We start from the raw sequence: 15,266 nt of genomic DNA on the forward strand, positions 1-15,266 counted from the left end.
AGTAATCCCGACCAACTCCGAGTCCCTTCCTCATGTTCACGTTGGTCCCAAACCTCTATTGAACTCTACCGTAAGTTAGGTCTCCGGGCACACGATCCTTAGTTTCCCTGTAAATTCTTCACAAATATAGCCAGGTTTACCTCAATGTAACAATGGATCGCTGCCTGGAGCATGGGCTACTTTTACGTTACTACCTCGGCCCTGCTGGGAACGTGGACTTTGCCGGAACTTTAGCCTCGTTGCACCGGCTCGGCTTGACCAACTCTCTACTAACGCTTATTGTATGTGCTTTCAGATGTTCTTGCGAGGTCATTTGGCTCTATAACTGATGTTTGGCATGCTCTGCAATGATCAATACAGATAATGGGGCAAAAATTCTAAACAGTACGTCGGGAGGAGATAATCCGTTTTTTTTGAATTAATGCGGTTATCGTTTTAAAATTTTTACACACAGTAGATCACTCCGAGGCTGCCATTATCCACGTTCCAACCTCGCTCTCATATTTAATCAAACATCAGGACACCAAGGGTCTCTACCTTGCCTTCACGAACTATGGATGCACAATCGTTGATGCCCGCTAACCAACAATTCGAGCCGCTTGACGAAATTGCGCTAATGCTGTTCACTCGATTTCAGCAAGGGGGCGATCCGCACCACCTTGAAGAATCAATCTCGGTGTATAGACAAGCTCTAGCGTGCTACCCATCCCCCCATTCACGATATTATTCATCGTCTAACAACCTAGCTGTCGCTCTGTATTCACGATTCCGACAGAGAGGCGAGGTCTCCGATCTACAAGAAAGCTTCTTTCTATGGTCCCACGCTCTTGATTCACCGTATTATCCGGACAGGCAACATATAATCAAAAACCTGGCTAATGTCCAATCTGCAAGAATTTTGCAAGGTGTCAGTGAAGACTTCGACTTGGATCACTGTGTTTCTCTCCGCAAGGAGGCTCTTGAGCTTAATGCCCCTGATCTGAATGATACAAATCGGATTCCTTTAGCCAACGATCTCGCGCTGGCCCATTGGGATAAATTTCAAGGCGACGGCGGTGAAAATTATTTGGGTGAATCGAGGATGGCTTTAACAGATGCCCTCAGTTTATGTTCATCTTCCAACTTGTATTATGCCGATTGTGTCAACAATCTTGCTCTAGTATGCCACCAGGAATCTTTTATTGAGGGTATCTACGACAAAGATGATGATGAAGAATACCTGGACAACTGCAGGGAGGCTTTGGAATCGTTTCCCTCACATCAAGATCAGCCCTTATTACTCAGTGTTCTTACAACTATCCTTCACAGTCGAATGCGCCAAAAGGACGATGATGACAAGAGTATTTTCGAATCCATTTCTCTCTGCAGAAAGGCACTGGAAATTCTCTCCCCGCTCGACCCCAAGCGGGCAAGAATACAACACACTCTGGCAATTGCGCTGACTTCTCGATATCAGCAACGTTTTGAACGACGCGACCTAGAAGAAAGTATATTTCTTCACAAGCAGGTCCTCGCCAACCTTTCCCCGACTGATATAGAGCCGTCCGAATTGCTAGAAAATTTAGCAATTGCACTGAGACTTCGGTACGAAGAAGTAGGTGAGAAACGCGATCTAGAAGAGTGCATTTCTCTCTACAGGCAAGCACTAGAGCTCCGGGGCACATCTGATCCTGAAACGGCTTTGTCTATCAATGATTTTGCCTGTGTTCTTCTTCTTCGGTATGACAAGGATGGTGACAGGAAGGATCTAGAGGAATGCATCTATTTTTTCCGGCAAACATACCAAATGTTACCTCAAACTCATCAATGCTATTTGGACTCCATTAATAACCTTGCCAAGGCTTTGTCCATTCGATTCAAACTCAACGGAGATTTGAGTGATTTAGAAGAAAGTATATCTCTTTTCAGGCAATCTCAGAGTGACTATAGATCCCCGGTGTTTGTCAACCAATCACAGGCGCGCATAAACCTTGCCGATGTACTGTTCACGCGATACAAACAAACAGGACAGGAGAGCGACATGGAAGAATGCATCTCTCTCTTTAGAAGTGCTCTGAACTCTATCTCCACTGGACACCACAAATACCGGTCTGCCTCACTTGTCAAACTTGGCAATGCTCTATGTACTCGCTTTAGTCATAGTAGCGATCAAAGCGATCTCGATGAAAGCATCGGTTTCTACAAGGAAGCCCTCGAAATCTATCCCCCACCGCACCCAGAAGCTGCCGAGGCTCTTAATAAACTGGCAGCTGCTCTTGAGACACGCTCTAAGCTCTATGATGCTGCGCAGCCAAACGATATTTATGAAGCCCAATTTTTTCGCCAACATGCTGAGGCTTTACGCCGCACTACAGATGTAGAATCCCAGGGAATGGACGTTACGCAAGTCTGATATCATTCCGCCACTTGCGGATACCTCGTTCCTCAAAGACCTTACCATCTGATACCCTGATATAATATGTCTTTTATGGAATAATGTTGTGTAAGTTGACTTATTTGCCATAATGCTCGTACAGAACCCACTCAGCCTATTGTTTCATGCTGGTCAATGATTCGACAAATGGCGACTGGAGCCGATTCCATTTTCTTGAATCTTCCTTCAATTTCTTCTTCATGACTTAGACATACATAGGAACCGCATACCTTTTGCATTTAATTTGTGTATCTTATTTTTAGTTACTCTGTCCTGCAATGGAATCCCGACAAAAGTCAGGCTATATAACTTTCGTGCTTAAACATTGCTACTCATTGAAATGTTACTTATTTATATAGTGTCCAAAAGCGGTATAATCAGAGTTTAGCTTGTCTATGTACAAGTATGCACTCCGATTCTACTTATCATTGCAGCCAACCAAGGTTATGACCGGGTGTGCCTATAACGAGACAGTGATTGTTGTGCAGGTACACATTCGCAAGCTCCATAACGCTCCAGGTAAATAGCGAGTCTAATAAAGTTATACTCAAATATTCTCTGGAGCTTGAATAGATGATCATTTTTGCGAAAAGTCTGTTAGAAGTTGATGTCCCTTTGGTTTGCTTCAATCCTTTCAATGTTGAAGTTAAATCAATTCACGTGATTGTGTCCAATTTGGTCGAGACGTGGTCGAGACCCACCGTTTGGGTGGGCTTTGGGTGCACTTCAGAGAACGTTAATACTTACCCAAGCTTTCCCTTTGTCCCATAATTTTGTATCCTGCTGCTCACTACTCTCGATCTCGCACGTGTCCAGAAAGATGGCACCAACAAACTGTTTGAGGATACTATTCAAGTTGGACGAAGATATGGTGCGATCTCAAGTTGAATCATAACATGCAGATATATCTCAGGACCAAGCCAGTTAAATGGATACGTTAAAGAATAATATCTATTACTACAAAACACTCACGGCAGAGGTAAGTTTTTTCTTGCTGTCCCCTGCCCTTGGTATTATACAGGTGGTGGGTTAGGCAAACTAAAAGAATACAGTTCACCCTGGTTCCAGACCATGGTGACATGAGCGTTCGCCAGGTGACTGATTACAGTATCATAGTGCTCGCTCCCTTGGGGTACATCTGAAATACCCTCATGAAAAAACTGTATGGCAGTGTTCAAATCGCCAATGCTTTGCGTGTTGGAGAATGCTTTAAGAAGTTCTATGGCGGACTGTAGCTTTTGTGCCGAATAATTACTATAGTCTCGAAGATATCCTAGCGCAGATCGTACGTCCGAGACATCCGCGCTGATACTATATCGTTCCAACAATAGGGTGGCAGTACGCAAGGCCAGACGATCATTCTGTTTCCAATCAGTACTGCTCTGAATAGCGTCTTTCAAACTGGCGATTTCTTCATTTAGATCGTCAACCATTGTGTCTGTGCCATAATAGTGCCTGCGGGCGCACAAGCCGTTAACAAGGATACTTAATGCCTGCGTCCGAGTAGCATCCGGGAAGACAAGGTGCTGAAGCGCAAGTCGAAGCAGGACAATAATGGACTCCAAGGCAGATAAGGATACTGATTTGTTGAAGTCGTCTAAGGACGCATGCGCTAGTTCTGAAGCGCCGAGTTCACTAGTAGTGCTTACCTCCCCCTGGTCAGCGAGATTATCGACCTAAATCATTCCCTGGTCAGTTCTAATACCCTTCTGTTTGGCCAACGTGCATTGGCATACATTTTGAGCAGACATCTGATTTATCATGCTCGGCAACCCCTCAAAGCGAAGTTTGAAACCTTCTACCAGATCTGATAACTGATTGGTATGCATAAATCGTAAATTCAGTGCCGATGGAAGGTCCTTCAAAGCCTTTGTGTCTGACGGATGCGTGGACCGGCAACCATCCAGGATTTTGCGAAAAAGAGCAACGGCGTCATTAAGGTTCGGTAATGACATTCGGGCTTTCTGTTCCTCCATAAGCCATGTCGCAAAATGAACAATCTCCCGAGCTTCTTCTTCGTCGGAAATGAGTACCTGAGGCATCAAATATTATTCTCTCATATCATGCAATGAATACGGTGTAATGGGAAGCTACCTCTTTCACAGCGCATGGCATTTCTTTGGTGTCTGTAGTAGAAGCAGAACTAACGATGTCTTGGATCTGTGTGTCTTTTGAGATGTGGCCATCTGAAAAATCAAGGCAACGCACCGACTCGTATTTGGAAGGCTCTAAGGATTTTGCATCTTTACTACCAAAAACAGGATTTTCTCCCGAACTTTCGATGCAAGGTTGTACAATGGCAGACTCAGGATGTCGATTGCATGCAGAATCTGTAAAATCGACAGCTTCCGAGTCGTCTGCAGAGTCAGTCGGACTCGGTTTTAGGTGATCTGCCATTGGTAAAACCCAAGAAAAGTCAAGTAAGAGGGGAGTTATTGAGAAGTGAGTATCACAGACCCTTAGATATATATTATCAGTGGATGCTGTACAAAGCTGTACTCATAATGGGCACTTCATGTTGGCGGAATGATGTGGGATGCGGCGCAACGTCAACCGGAGTTGGAACAGTATTACAAACATTCCCACGACCTTTAAGATTAGATCAAAAGCTTAGTGGTGCTTCCTGCTTGACTGGGTTTACAGAAATTACAGTGTGTTTTCCATCGATTGCATGGTACAACAGAATTTTTTCAGTATCAAACAAAGACTACAGTCAAACAGTGCAAATCCCAATCAAAGTCATTCCATTTTCAGAGTTGATTCCCATGCATCGGATTAATAGCGTCCGAGCCTGTCTGCCATCTAGGAATCATCGATCTGAGTGACTGATTTAAATCTTACTGATTCCCCACCACATCCACTCAGAAATCATGCAGAGTCAAAATCAAGCTACTGGGTTTATTCAGTCTTTCCAGCCCACCTCACACCATTCAGACGAATTGGAAACTCGCATCGCTCTGGCAAGGAAATCCCTCGACAACGAATTTCTACTAACCGATGGCGAACTCGCCGAAGCGCTCGAAATTCTGGCAAACAATCTTTGCACTCGATTCGACAGAAGAGGAGAGATAAACGATATTGAAGAATCTATACACCTTCTCCGACAAGCTGTTCCCCTTCGACCAATGGATCACGACAATCACCCCAGGTCCCTCATGTACCTGGCAAAATCTCTATTCTGGCGATATAGGAGAGAACTAAGTGGACAATATGACCTCGATGAAGCCATACTTCTGATGAGAAAGGCAATAGAGTTACTACCAGTAACACATGTCGAATTTCCTGGCTTTCTATTCCTCCTCGTCTTCTTGCTGACGGAACGATTTCGGGCACTCGGGGAGAAAGAGGATGCTAAAGCGTGCATGCCTCTCTATTGGAAAGCGCGAATCCATCCACAATCATGTATCCTCGATTCTTCATGGCCAGGGTTACTTGATAAGCTTTCAGGGTCCCTTTTAATTCGGTACAGCATGTCAGATGATGAAGAGATTCTTGATCAGTCAATTTCGGTTCGCAGGGAAGTTTTGAAACTGCTACCACCTATAGATCCTAGATTACCCCAGCAGATCCAAATACTTGCAGTGACACTAAATATCCGATACAAAAAAAGAGGCCAAAGACGTTCTGCTGATCTCGACGAAATGATTTCGTGCTACAGACAACATGTAGAGTTCCAATCGATACCGCCGCAGGACTTGCGTAAATCTCGCGACGAACTTGCAACACTACTGGAAACTCGCTTCCAGGAAACGGATAATCAGTCGGATATTAACGAGTCCATATCAATTAGGCGGAAATTGCTTGAGCTCACCCCTGCAGGTCATCCCGATCGCGAAAAGGTGCTAACTTCCCTCGCATGGGTGCTGTATCTGCGGTTCACTGACACAACAAATCCTAAACCCAACCGAAAAAAGCTGAACGAAGCAATTGCTTTGTGGAGGGAGTCTCTAAACACAACGTCACCAGTGGATCAATCCACCGCACTTGCTAACCTTGCCACGGGGCTAGATACCCGATTTGACCGAATAGGCGACAAAAAGGATTATGAAGAGGCAATGTCTCTCTACAGACGAGCCATGGCACTTCCTATTCCATTGAGTTCACAATGGACCATGCTGCTCAAGAACTTTGCGTTTACCCTTGTTCGGTTCGATGATGACCGCTCCAAGGCGGACGTGGAACAGGCGATATGGCTTGCAAGAGAATCCTTGCGGCTCTACGACGATATCGGCTCGTCATACGCTTTACCTGAGCACCTCAACCAACTAGGGTACGCCCTGTTAGTTCAAATCGAGGATTCTAATGCGGAAGAAGGGGATTTGGAGGAGTGCATCTCTCTCCACAGGCGTGCTCTGAGCCTTCGAACTCCAGAAGATCCGTATTACATTGGCTCCCTCCGCAATCTCGCAGTATCGTTGCATTGGAGATTCAAGAAGTTTGGCCAGAAAGACAACTTGGAAGAGTCTATCTCTCTATTCAGGCAAGGCAAATTGCAGGACGATGAAAATATAGATATTTTGCGGAGACTTGCAGATGCTTTGGAGACCCGCTTCAACCTCAATAATCTAGCATATCAAAGCGACTTTCAGGAAATCGTATCCCTCAGGAAGGATGCTGACGAGCTTGAAGAAGAGAATACCGATGATGAAGATGACGAGGACGAGGATTCTGACGACGAGGAATCTGAGTCAGACGATGGCATGGATATGTAATACCAAGCATGAAGGTTGGGAGGATGGATGGATGAGAGTGAATGTCGAGGTTCGAGCCATGTAATCCGTTTATGTGGAAATAAGGACAACGGTAATGGCAGCATTGTCGGGCGAGTGGCTGATACAGGAAGAGCAGCCGGGAATTGAAACAGAGATCCGAACGAGTTGATTTTGCACTAGTAACTGTATCTTCGGCGCATATATGCACTTTAATTGGAAAACCTTTTAGTCCAGTGGTTCAAACAAGCTTATTTAGACGGAGTTTGGGTCTCAGAGAGATGCTAGGCAAATGTTGGAGAGAGAGCCGCCTAGAAACGATATCCAATAACCCTGCATTTGAAGTTGGAGGCAAGAGTAGCAAGGTTCCTACACGATTCTCCACGGACATACATGAGCTTGCAGTCCCTACGAAGCGGTTCAGACAGCCAAGCTGAGATATCGTTCTTCATTCACGTACACAAGAGGGGAGAATGTCAGTCAAACTGATGGATTGGCGAGACACGCCGATGGTCCAAAGCCGAGGAAAAGCCTGATCAACCGTCCCTTCGTTATCAGAATCGTCACTGGACAATAATAGCGACATTGGGTCCTGCGAGGAGAGTCAAAGAAGCGGTGTGGACAACATTAGCAGCCGGGGTGGTGGCTCTGGTTAGGAGCGACCCGACCGGCTCGCGCCTAGTTTGAGCGACACGGGAAACACCGACGGCCGAGCACCCCTCTCTTTTGCTTTCTGCCACCACACTCCACCCTGCGCCATCCTCTACGACCGCAGCGCTGCAATCCCCTGCGCCAGCGCTGCCTTACTTACATTGCACACTGCTGCCATCGACCGCAACAACACGCTCGTAGAAGATATCTCGTTCTAGATCCGGTGATTACATACGATAGTACGCAGCGAATCACGATTGGTCCCCCCCACACGCACTTATATTCACCATCATCGATATCTTCTTCTTGTTGTTACACCGCTAGCATTGAACTAATTGACAGAGAGCCGACTGTTGTGCCATCCCCGCTCGTTGCGCCCAGAGGATAAAGTGGGCCAAGAGCGTGATTGATGTTGTGCGCGGGGACCGTACCTCCTGACCAATCTGTATCTACGCCCACACCCCTTGGTGGCACCTCTTTCCCCAACATTCCTGCTACATCTACGTCTAAAACACGCCCTCAAAGCCTCACGCGGATATCAGCGACAACCCAGCATCAGAACCATAATCCTAATCATCCACATTGCAATCAACAACAGCAGAACCAGAACCAGAACCAAAATCAGATTCACAAAGGACGACACTTGCACGACCAGAAGGGTAAGGGAAAGCAGAAGAAAATCACAGAAGACGAGGAGCTTGAGCTAAAAGAACAATTTGAAGACGATTTGGACACAAAATCCTATACAGACACCGAAGACATGAAGATGGGCTTGAGTGCACTCCCGTACGACCTGCTCTTGAACATTGCGACATACCTCGACCTGCGTGATGTGCATGCGTTGCAGCTTGTGAGTCTCTTTTCTTTACCTTCTTTCTTGTCCGCCACATCATCTCTACTGTGGAGCGTTCGGGGTCTATGCACTACAGTTGAATGCAGATGCAGTGTCTACACTGTTACATCCCCTCTCTATCACTCCTTCTACATTCCATATACCACAACCCCCATCCTCCAAAAATTTCACCCGAACTGACTGTCTCCACTCCCACAGACATGTCGCGCTCTGTATGACGCATCCACCACCCGGCCCGTCTACCGCAAGCTCGCAAACGACCTCCTCCGACGATGCCGCGCCCTCCCACTAAAAGGCTTCCAGCGCCTCGCGGATTTGAGCACTGATGCACTGATCGCCGCCGTCAACAAGGCGCACCGTTATGAGCGTGCGTGGCGAGTGCGCGCTCCAAGGCCGATTGGTAGCGGAGAGAGGGAAAGAGGAGAGCGCGAGGGTGTGTGGGAGCGCGAGCGGGAGAGGCGGAGGCGCGGAAGCGGTGAAGCGAAAGGTCGTGGTGTTGCGGAAGGGAGGAAAGGCGAGGCCGGGGCGATGGGACAGTGGGGCTGGGGGTACGACGCCCGCGGAGTGAACAAACATTCAAATTACATGGATGTCGCCCCTGCGGGAAAGCTCGCGGCGCGGCTAAAACAAGAAACAGAGGACGCGCTTGCGTCGCCTTCTTCCTCTTCATCGGCACTATCAATACACAAATCCAACGCAAAATCACATATTTCTTCTGCCCTTTCGTCACCCTCAAGCAGCAACACTCCGTACAAATGGTACAAAATTGTCTCGGCACCGCCAGGCGAGGAAGTGGATTGGCTGAGCCCCATTACTTCCTCGTATACGCTCTGCGCGACGAAGAGCGGCAAGGTGGTGTGCTGGGACGTGCAAGCCGATGTGTGTCTTGCAGAATGGAGTCCCGGAGCACGCTGGGAATTGTGGAAGTGCCGTGTAGAGTTTGAAGAGCGCACGGTGTTTTTCACGATGGCCAAGGTGCTTACTGGGTCGTGAGTCTTGCTTGCCTTCTGTCTCTCTTTTTTTTCTAATTTATTTTAACTCGCGTTGCGCCGGTGCCGGCTTGTCAGATACGACGACGACAGGGTCATGGAGTTTGTACTCATGCGCCTTACCTTCTCCGACCTGCCCTCGGGTGAATCCTCCCCGTCCCCACCTGTGTTCTCCCCCGTCACATCCTTCAAAACTACAGGCGTCGTGATGAACGTTTTCCTTCTCGACCCGTCCACGCGCCTGCTCTCCGCATTCATCTGGGTCTCGTCCTCCAACACCATTGGGCTCTACACTCTTCCGGACTGGAGCCGCCACCGCGAGTATGTATTTGTGGATACAGGCATCGAGTGCGTGATGTCGTCGAATTGGAGCTGTATCCTGTATAAGGAGAATATCGTTGTGCATTGTGAGGAGGCGGATGTGGCGTATCAGCATTTTTATCCGTTGGAGATGTTGAGGAGTTATATGAGTGTGCTTCCGGAGGAAGAGGAGGCTGGGGGGAGTGGGAATGGGCGGAGGGGGAGGGGCCCGACGCCGGTTATTTCACGGAGGGTGCCACCTGCGAGGACGTTGAAGAAGAGATTTGTGTTTCCAGTTATTGAGGATAGCGAAGAGGAGGAAGATGAAGAGGAAGAAGATATGGAAGTAGAGGAGGGATACGAGGACGAGGACATGCATAACGAGTTTGCGTATGCCGCTGCTGCCAGTGGTAATGGGAACGCTGTGGCCGGCCCGTCGAATTTAGGTTTGCTCAATGGGCAGCATCTTCAACCGACGACAACAACCTCCTCGCCTTCGTCTTCTTCATCTTCGTCTTCTTCATCAGCATTGTCATCGAGAATATCATCGTCGACGTCGTCTCCAGCGACCTCGCTTGTCCCAGTGCCGTCCTCATCATCCGCACCCTCAACCTCAACACCCCCTTTGACCTCAATATCACCTTCTGTATTAACATCCATACCACCCACACTCGCCCCTCCGCCTCCTGCCGTGCACCCCCCGAATCCGAATCCCTACCCCTTCCCGCCGTGGTACCCCGAGTCCGCCCATTTCGTGCGCCAGTGGTGGCCGTCCCTCCCGCACATCCCGCGCGTGAGCTGTACGGTCGTCCTCCTCGCTGCGCACGACCAGCGCACACATAGAACGAGGTTTGTGCTGGCTCAGCATTACTTCAGGGTGCCGATGGATTGGCGCGGGTGGGAGGAAGGAGGGCTGGATGCCGGATGGGATGGGAATGGTGGAGGTGGGGGTCGGGGAGGAAATGGGAACAAAGGCGACGGTGGCATGGCGGAGCGGCTGGTGCGGGAGAGCACGGCGCGCCATGGAGCGCGGAAAGACAATGGCGCCACCACCACGGGTCAGACGGGTACCTCTGGGACACAGCAGGTGGCGCGCACTCAAGAGGACGCGCGGGACGACGCGCTGATGCACCTGTGGTATGTAAGCACGCCGTTCGAGGTTGTGCGCGTGTATGATAGTGCCGCTGGTGGTGGTGGTAATCATAACCAATCGGATCATGCAAATGAGAACGTGCATGGCGGAGGTGGCGGGCAAGCGAATTCGGTGGCGAGTGGTAGCGCGGATGGCGACCACGAGGACGACCTGGATCACGAGCACGATCATGAACACGAACACGACCCGGATCCGGATCCGGACGATGGTGGGCTCGCAGAGCGACCTCGCCCGCTTGTGGCGGTCGATTTTGGGCATGCGGTGTGGATTGAGTATGTGGACTCGGATGTCGACGTTGATGCTGAGGGCGAGGACGATGAGGCCGAAGGCGAGGGGGGCGAAGATGGCGGCGATACAGATGGCGACGAGTATCTCCCAGACGCCAATGGTCACACACAGGTCAATGGACACTCGCACGCGCGGACAAACGGCGTGGCGCACTCAGGTTCGGGAGAAAGCTCGTCTAGCTCCAGTTCTTCGTCCTTGTCTTCGAGTTCGAGTTCGAGCTCTAGCTCTAGCTCTAGCTCTAGCGACCAGCAGCACACGGGCACTGGTGCGGCGAGGGCACCGACGACAGCAACAGGCGCGGACACGGACCCCAAATGGTTACGCTTCGTCACTTTCCCGCCATTCAACGAGGAGCTCGGTGTTGATCTGTCGTCGTCGTCGTCGTATTACCGGCGCGAGGACCGGAAAGGTAAAGGGAGAGGTAAAGGTAAAGGTCGGGGGCGGCACGCGGCGGGCGAGGTGCGCACGCTCGAGACGCCGCCGGAGCTCGATCTTGGCCAGGTGGAAACGATCAATATTGATCAAAGTCAGGGGGCGGTGATTCTCTCAGATAAGGCGGGGAGGATATTTATTTTGTGTTACGAGTAGACTTGTTTCTGGTTTCCTTGGGATTTGCTTTGTGGTTGGATGGGATAAGACACAAAGGGGTGGTTTATGAACATGGACAAGAGGAGGTTTAGATTTTCTCTTTCTTTTTCTTTTTCTTCTCTCTTTCTCTTCTTTTCTTTTGGTCTGCTCTACTACATCTATGCATTCGCCGCATCTGAATTTCTGCCATTCCATTATCACGAACATAACTCGCATTGACTGGCTGGCATATACATATGGTCCACTTTTGTTTCTTTCCAATGATTACTGTATTTTTTCTATCTCATTCCTTTGTAATTGCCCCCTTTTCTATATCATCATCATCATTATCATCAAACCTCCATATCTTCTTTAGCACTTTTCTTGTTCTGGCATGCATTATTCTCTTTTCTCAAATTTGATCAATGGGTGAATAGGTGTTCTAGGCTGGGTATGGTTGTCTTTTGTTTTGAAGCATACATGCATTCTGCCTCACCCTCTATATCTGAAATTCCCCATTGTGGTTTTAGCAAACCAAAGAGATCAAGAAACATAAGGCTGGCTAACATGAGAGATACTACCATATATGGTAGCTGGACTGCCTGATTTAGGTAGGTTAAAAATACGGGAGCAATGGCGTATTAGGGGTTTGTCGTTGGAGGTTCTCGTTGGAGGTTCTGGTAATTCTCACTGTCACTAAATCACAAAAGAGTTTATACCAGTGCGAATGAAACGTAAAAGTACATTTTATATACGAGAACCTAAAAAAAGACTTTGCTGTCGCGTTAATTTCATGCACGCCCTCCTTCATCCGGCGCTGGAGCACGCCTCTTCCTCCCTTTGCTACTGGGAGGAGGAGGCTCCAAGGCCTCGCGCAGAGTGGCTTCAAGACAGACTTTTGGTGGAAGCACCATTTCATACCAGTCACCACCCCTGGACCGATGACCCTGCGCTGGACCAGGAGTAGGAAGCAATTTCTTGAGCCCAATGCCCGTCGTACACGCTACCAGCTGCATCGTCTTCCCACCCTGCCCCTGCCCCGGCGGCGGCGGACTCTTCCGTTCGTCCCCATACGCATCGTCCATCCATGTTTGGAAAGGACTGCCTGGTTGCACTTCGGATGCTTCGAGATCCGCCGAGGTGTATTTTTCGTATATGGCGCCGCGCAGGTCCTCCAGTGCGTTGAAGATGGGGGCGAGTTTTGCCACGAAGGCCTGTTGGGCCTCAAGAGGAGCGTTCCATCCTGAAAATACCAATAAATTTTGGAGTGAGTCGGTCAGTTCTCTCTTCCAGGTATCAGTCAATGGCCGGATCTGGGCACGCAGAAGCGCGCGCCAACGTCCGGATACGGCCTGCTCCTCTATAAAATGATTAGAAACTGCTTTGTAAAAGAAGAATATAATAAAAAAATGGCTATTCACCATTCTGTCTGATTTGGTTGTACACTGTTCTGAGGAATTCATCGATGTTAGGGTCGGAGGAGTACCACGCCGTGAGTTTCATGAAGCAGAACTCGGACACGAAGCATGAGAGCGCGACCTGCGCGATGAGCGGGTGTACCTCCCGCACTGAGGCCTGCGCCTGTGTATGCAGAACGCCTGCGAGAAACTCCCCAATCGTCCTCACCACACCCTGATACGCACCCTCCGCCACCGCCACGGTAAACTCAGGTTGCCCAGCACCAACAACCACAAGCCCCTCCGCAAGCCCCGCGGCCGCCTGGAAGATCTCCTCGTTCAGCACATTCACCTTCTCCACGACATCCGAGATGGACAGCGCGTCCGCCTTGGTAAGGAACACCTGCGCGCCAACAAGCTCGCGCCCGCGCACCTCCGAGAGCGCCTGTGCCTCGCTCAGCGCGTGCTGCACGTTCGTGAGCTCGTGCTGCAGCGCACGCGCGTTGTCCTGCAGCCGGTTGCGCTCGTTCTCGAGGTCGGAGCACGTGCGCCGCGCAATGCGTAGGTCGCGGTCGAGCCGCTTGCATTCGTTGTACCACTTCTCTGCCTCGCTTTGCAAGCGCTGGACCTCATCGCGCTGCTTGTCCCGTGGGGCCGGCGGCGCGCCCGACCAACCGGAGACAGCACCCAGCATGCTGCGGATGAGCCCTTTGTCGGGGCTGTTAGGGCTGATCGGCTGTGCATCTCCTTGTTGAGGAGGCTGCTGGGCCACTCGCAGTTGTTGAGGAAAAGCAGGCGGTAGTGGAGCGCCATGTGCAGGCTCTCCGTGGTGTTGTCCGGGATTATTTGAGAGTAAAGGGTCCCGGTCATCCACTAGTGCCTGTGCATGTCCTTGCCCTCGTTCTCGTGGATCGGCGCGTGAGGGTGCTATGGGCGGATGGCTAACAGCCAGTCGCTTCTCCTCATTCTTTTCCTGAGCGCGCGCCTCCGCTGCAGCTGAGGCTGAGGACACAGGCCTGGGAGATGTAGAATTAGACGTCGACGTCGACTGCTTCGGCAGAGGCAGCGGCTTCGAATCCGTCTGTGGGGCACTAACAGCGCCGGCATAGCTCATTGTCCGTGAGCCTGTGCTGGTACCAGGCGGAGCAGAGTTTCGGTTATCCTTCTTGCTTTGGCTGTCCGTAGGAGGCGGGCGGGGAGGCGCATCCCTGTCGCTCCTGTTCACAGTGGTAACAGTATTATCACCAGCAGACAAGTACTCAAAGCTGCTCCCAGACGACACCGAGACCGGACGCTCGCGAACCTTGTAAGAATGCTCACCCCTCGACTCTCTGTCCTTATTGTGTGCGCGATCGCGATCGCGATCATGGCCACGTTCACGTTCACGTTCACGGTCGCGGTCACGATCAGAGGTATAATATACATCCCCGCGCGATCGCCTCGAAGCGCCAACCTCGAGGTCGTCAAGGATCTCCTTCTCTCTCACTCTGTTCGCCGAGTCCCTCGTTTGCTGTTCTCGCCGTTCCTCGTCTGTGGGTCTGGGGCCATGTGAGCGGGATCGCGGGTGACTGCGAGTATCCGAACCAGTGGTGGTGGTGGTAGTTCTAGTCGTACGGCCTGAGGGCTGAGCGCGTGATGCCGATTCTCTGTCTCTGTCTCTGGCTCTGTCCCTGTCACCGTCACCTGCGGCGGGGCCGTGCGAACGTGAGTCGCTCCCGCCGTACGTCGACGTTGGATACGTATTGTTTGGTGCTGCGTCGGTTGTCGGCATCTGCATTACCAAGGGATGGTGCTGGGTGGGCTCAAGAGACAGTCAAGAGAGGGTAGCGTGCCTTTGACTCTTATATTAGGCGCCCAATCGTTCACCTGTCACCGCAACCTGTCATTGCTTATCGTGACCATCATTGGAATCAAAAGACCGTTCAAAAAGCGTCCGTTACAGCAGA

General features: G+C 50.2%; 5 protein-coding genes across 5 annotated transcripts; 3 read left to right on the top strand and 2 right to left on the bottom strand.

Moving 5' to 3' along the window:
- Window positions 1–553: 553 nt before the first annotated feature.
- JR316_0002708 (uncharacterized protein) lies at window positions 554–2,392 on the top strand (the record flags this gene model as incomplete). The annotated part of the gene is made up of 1 exon (XM_047888495.1): window positions 554–2,392. The coding sequence occupies one exon, from the start codon at window positions 554–556 to the stop codon at window positions 2,390–2,392; it is 1,839 nt and encodes a 612-aa protein (XP_047753418.1).
- A 1,034-nt stretch (window positions 2,393–3,426) lies between these two features.
- On the bottom strand, window positions 3,427–4,810 carry JR316_0002709 (uncharacterized protein; the record flags this gene model as incomplete). Its single annotated transcript, XM_047888496.1, has 4 exons — window positions 3,427–4,089; window positions 4,150–4,446; window positions 4,508–4,573; window positions 4,622–4,810. 4 exons carry the CDS (start codon window positions 4,808–4,810, stop codon window positions 3,427–3,429), a joined length of 1,215 nt encoding a protein of 404 aa, XP_047753419.1.
- Window positions 4,811–5,283: 473 nt separating this feature from the next.
- JR316_0002710 (uncharacterized protein) lies at window positions 5,284–7,125 on the top strand (the record flags this gene model as incomplete). The annotated part of the gene is made up of 1 exon (XM_047888497.1): window positions 5,284–7,125. The coding sequence occupies one exon, from the start codon at window positions 5,284–5,286 to the stop codon at window positions 7,123–7,125; it is 1,842 nt and encodes a 613-aa protein (XP_047753420.1).
- A 1,057-nt stretch (window positions 7,126–8,182) lies between these two features.
- On the top strand, window positions 8,183–11,944 carry JR316_0002711 (uncharacterized protein; the record flags this gene model as incomplete). The annotated part of the gene is made up of 3 exons (XM_047888498.1): window positions 8,183–8,623; window positions 8,825–9,615; window positions 9,694–11,944. 3 exons carry the CDS (start codon window positions 8,183–8,185, stop codon window positions 11,942–11,944), a joined length of 3,483 nt encoding a protein of 1,160 aa, XP_047753421.1.
- Window positions 11,945–12,714: 770 nt separating this feature from the next.
- On the bottom strand, window positions 12,715–15,097 carry JR316_0002712 (uncharacterized protein; the record flags this gene model as incomplete). Its single annotated transcript, XM_047888499.1, has 2 exons — window positions 12,715–13,283; window positions 13,345–15,097. The coding sequence occupies 2 exons, from the start codon at window positions 15,095–15,097 to the stop codon at window positions 12,715–12,717; spliced, it is 2,322 nt and encodes a 773-aa protein (XP_047753422.1).
- Window positions 15,098–15,266: the final 169 nt, after the last annotated feature.

The sequence above is a fragment of the Psilocybe cubensis genome, chromosome 2 (genome assembly GCF_017499595.1).
Source record: "Psilocybe cubensis strain MGC-MH-2018 chromosome 2, whole genome shotgun sequence".
Lineage (NCBI taxonomy): Eukaryota > Fungi > Basidiomycota > Agaricomycetes > Agaricales > Agrocybaceae > Psilocybe > Psilocybe cubensis.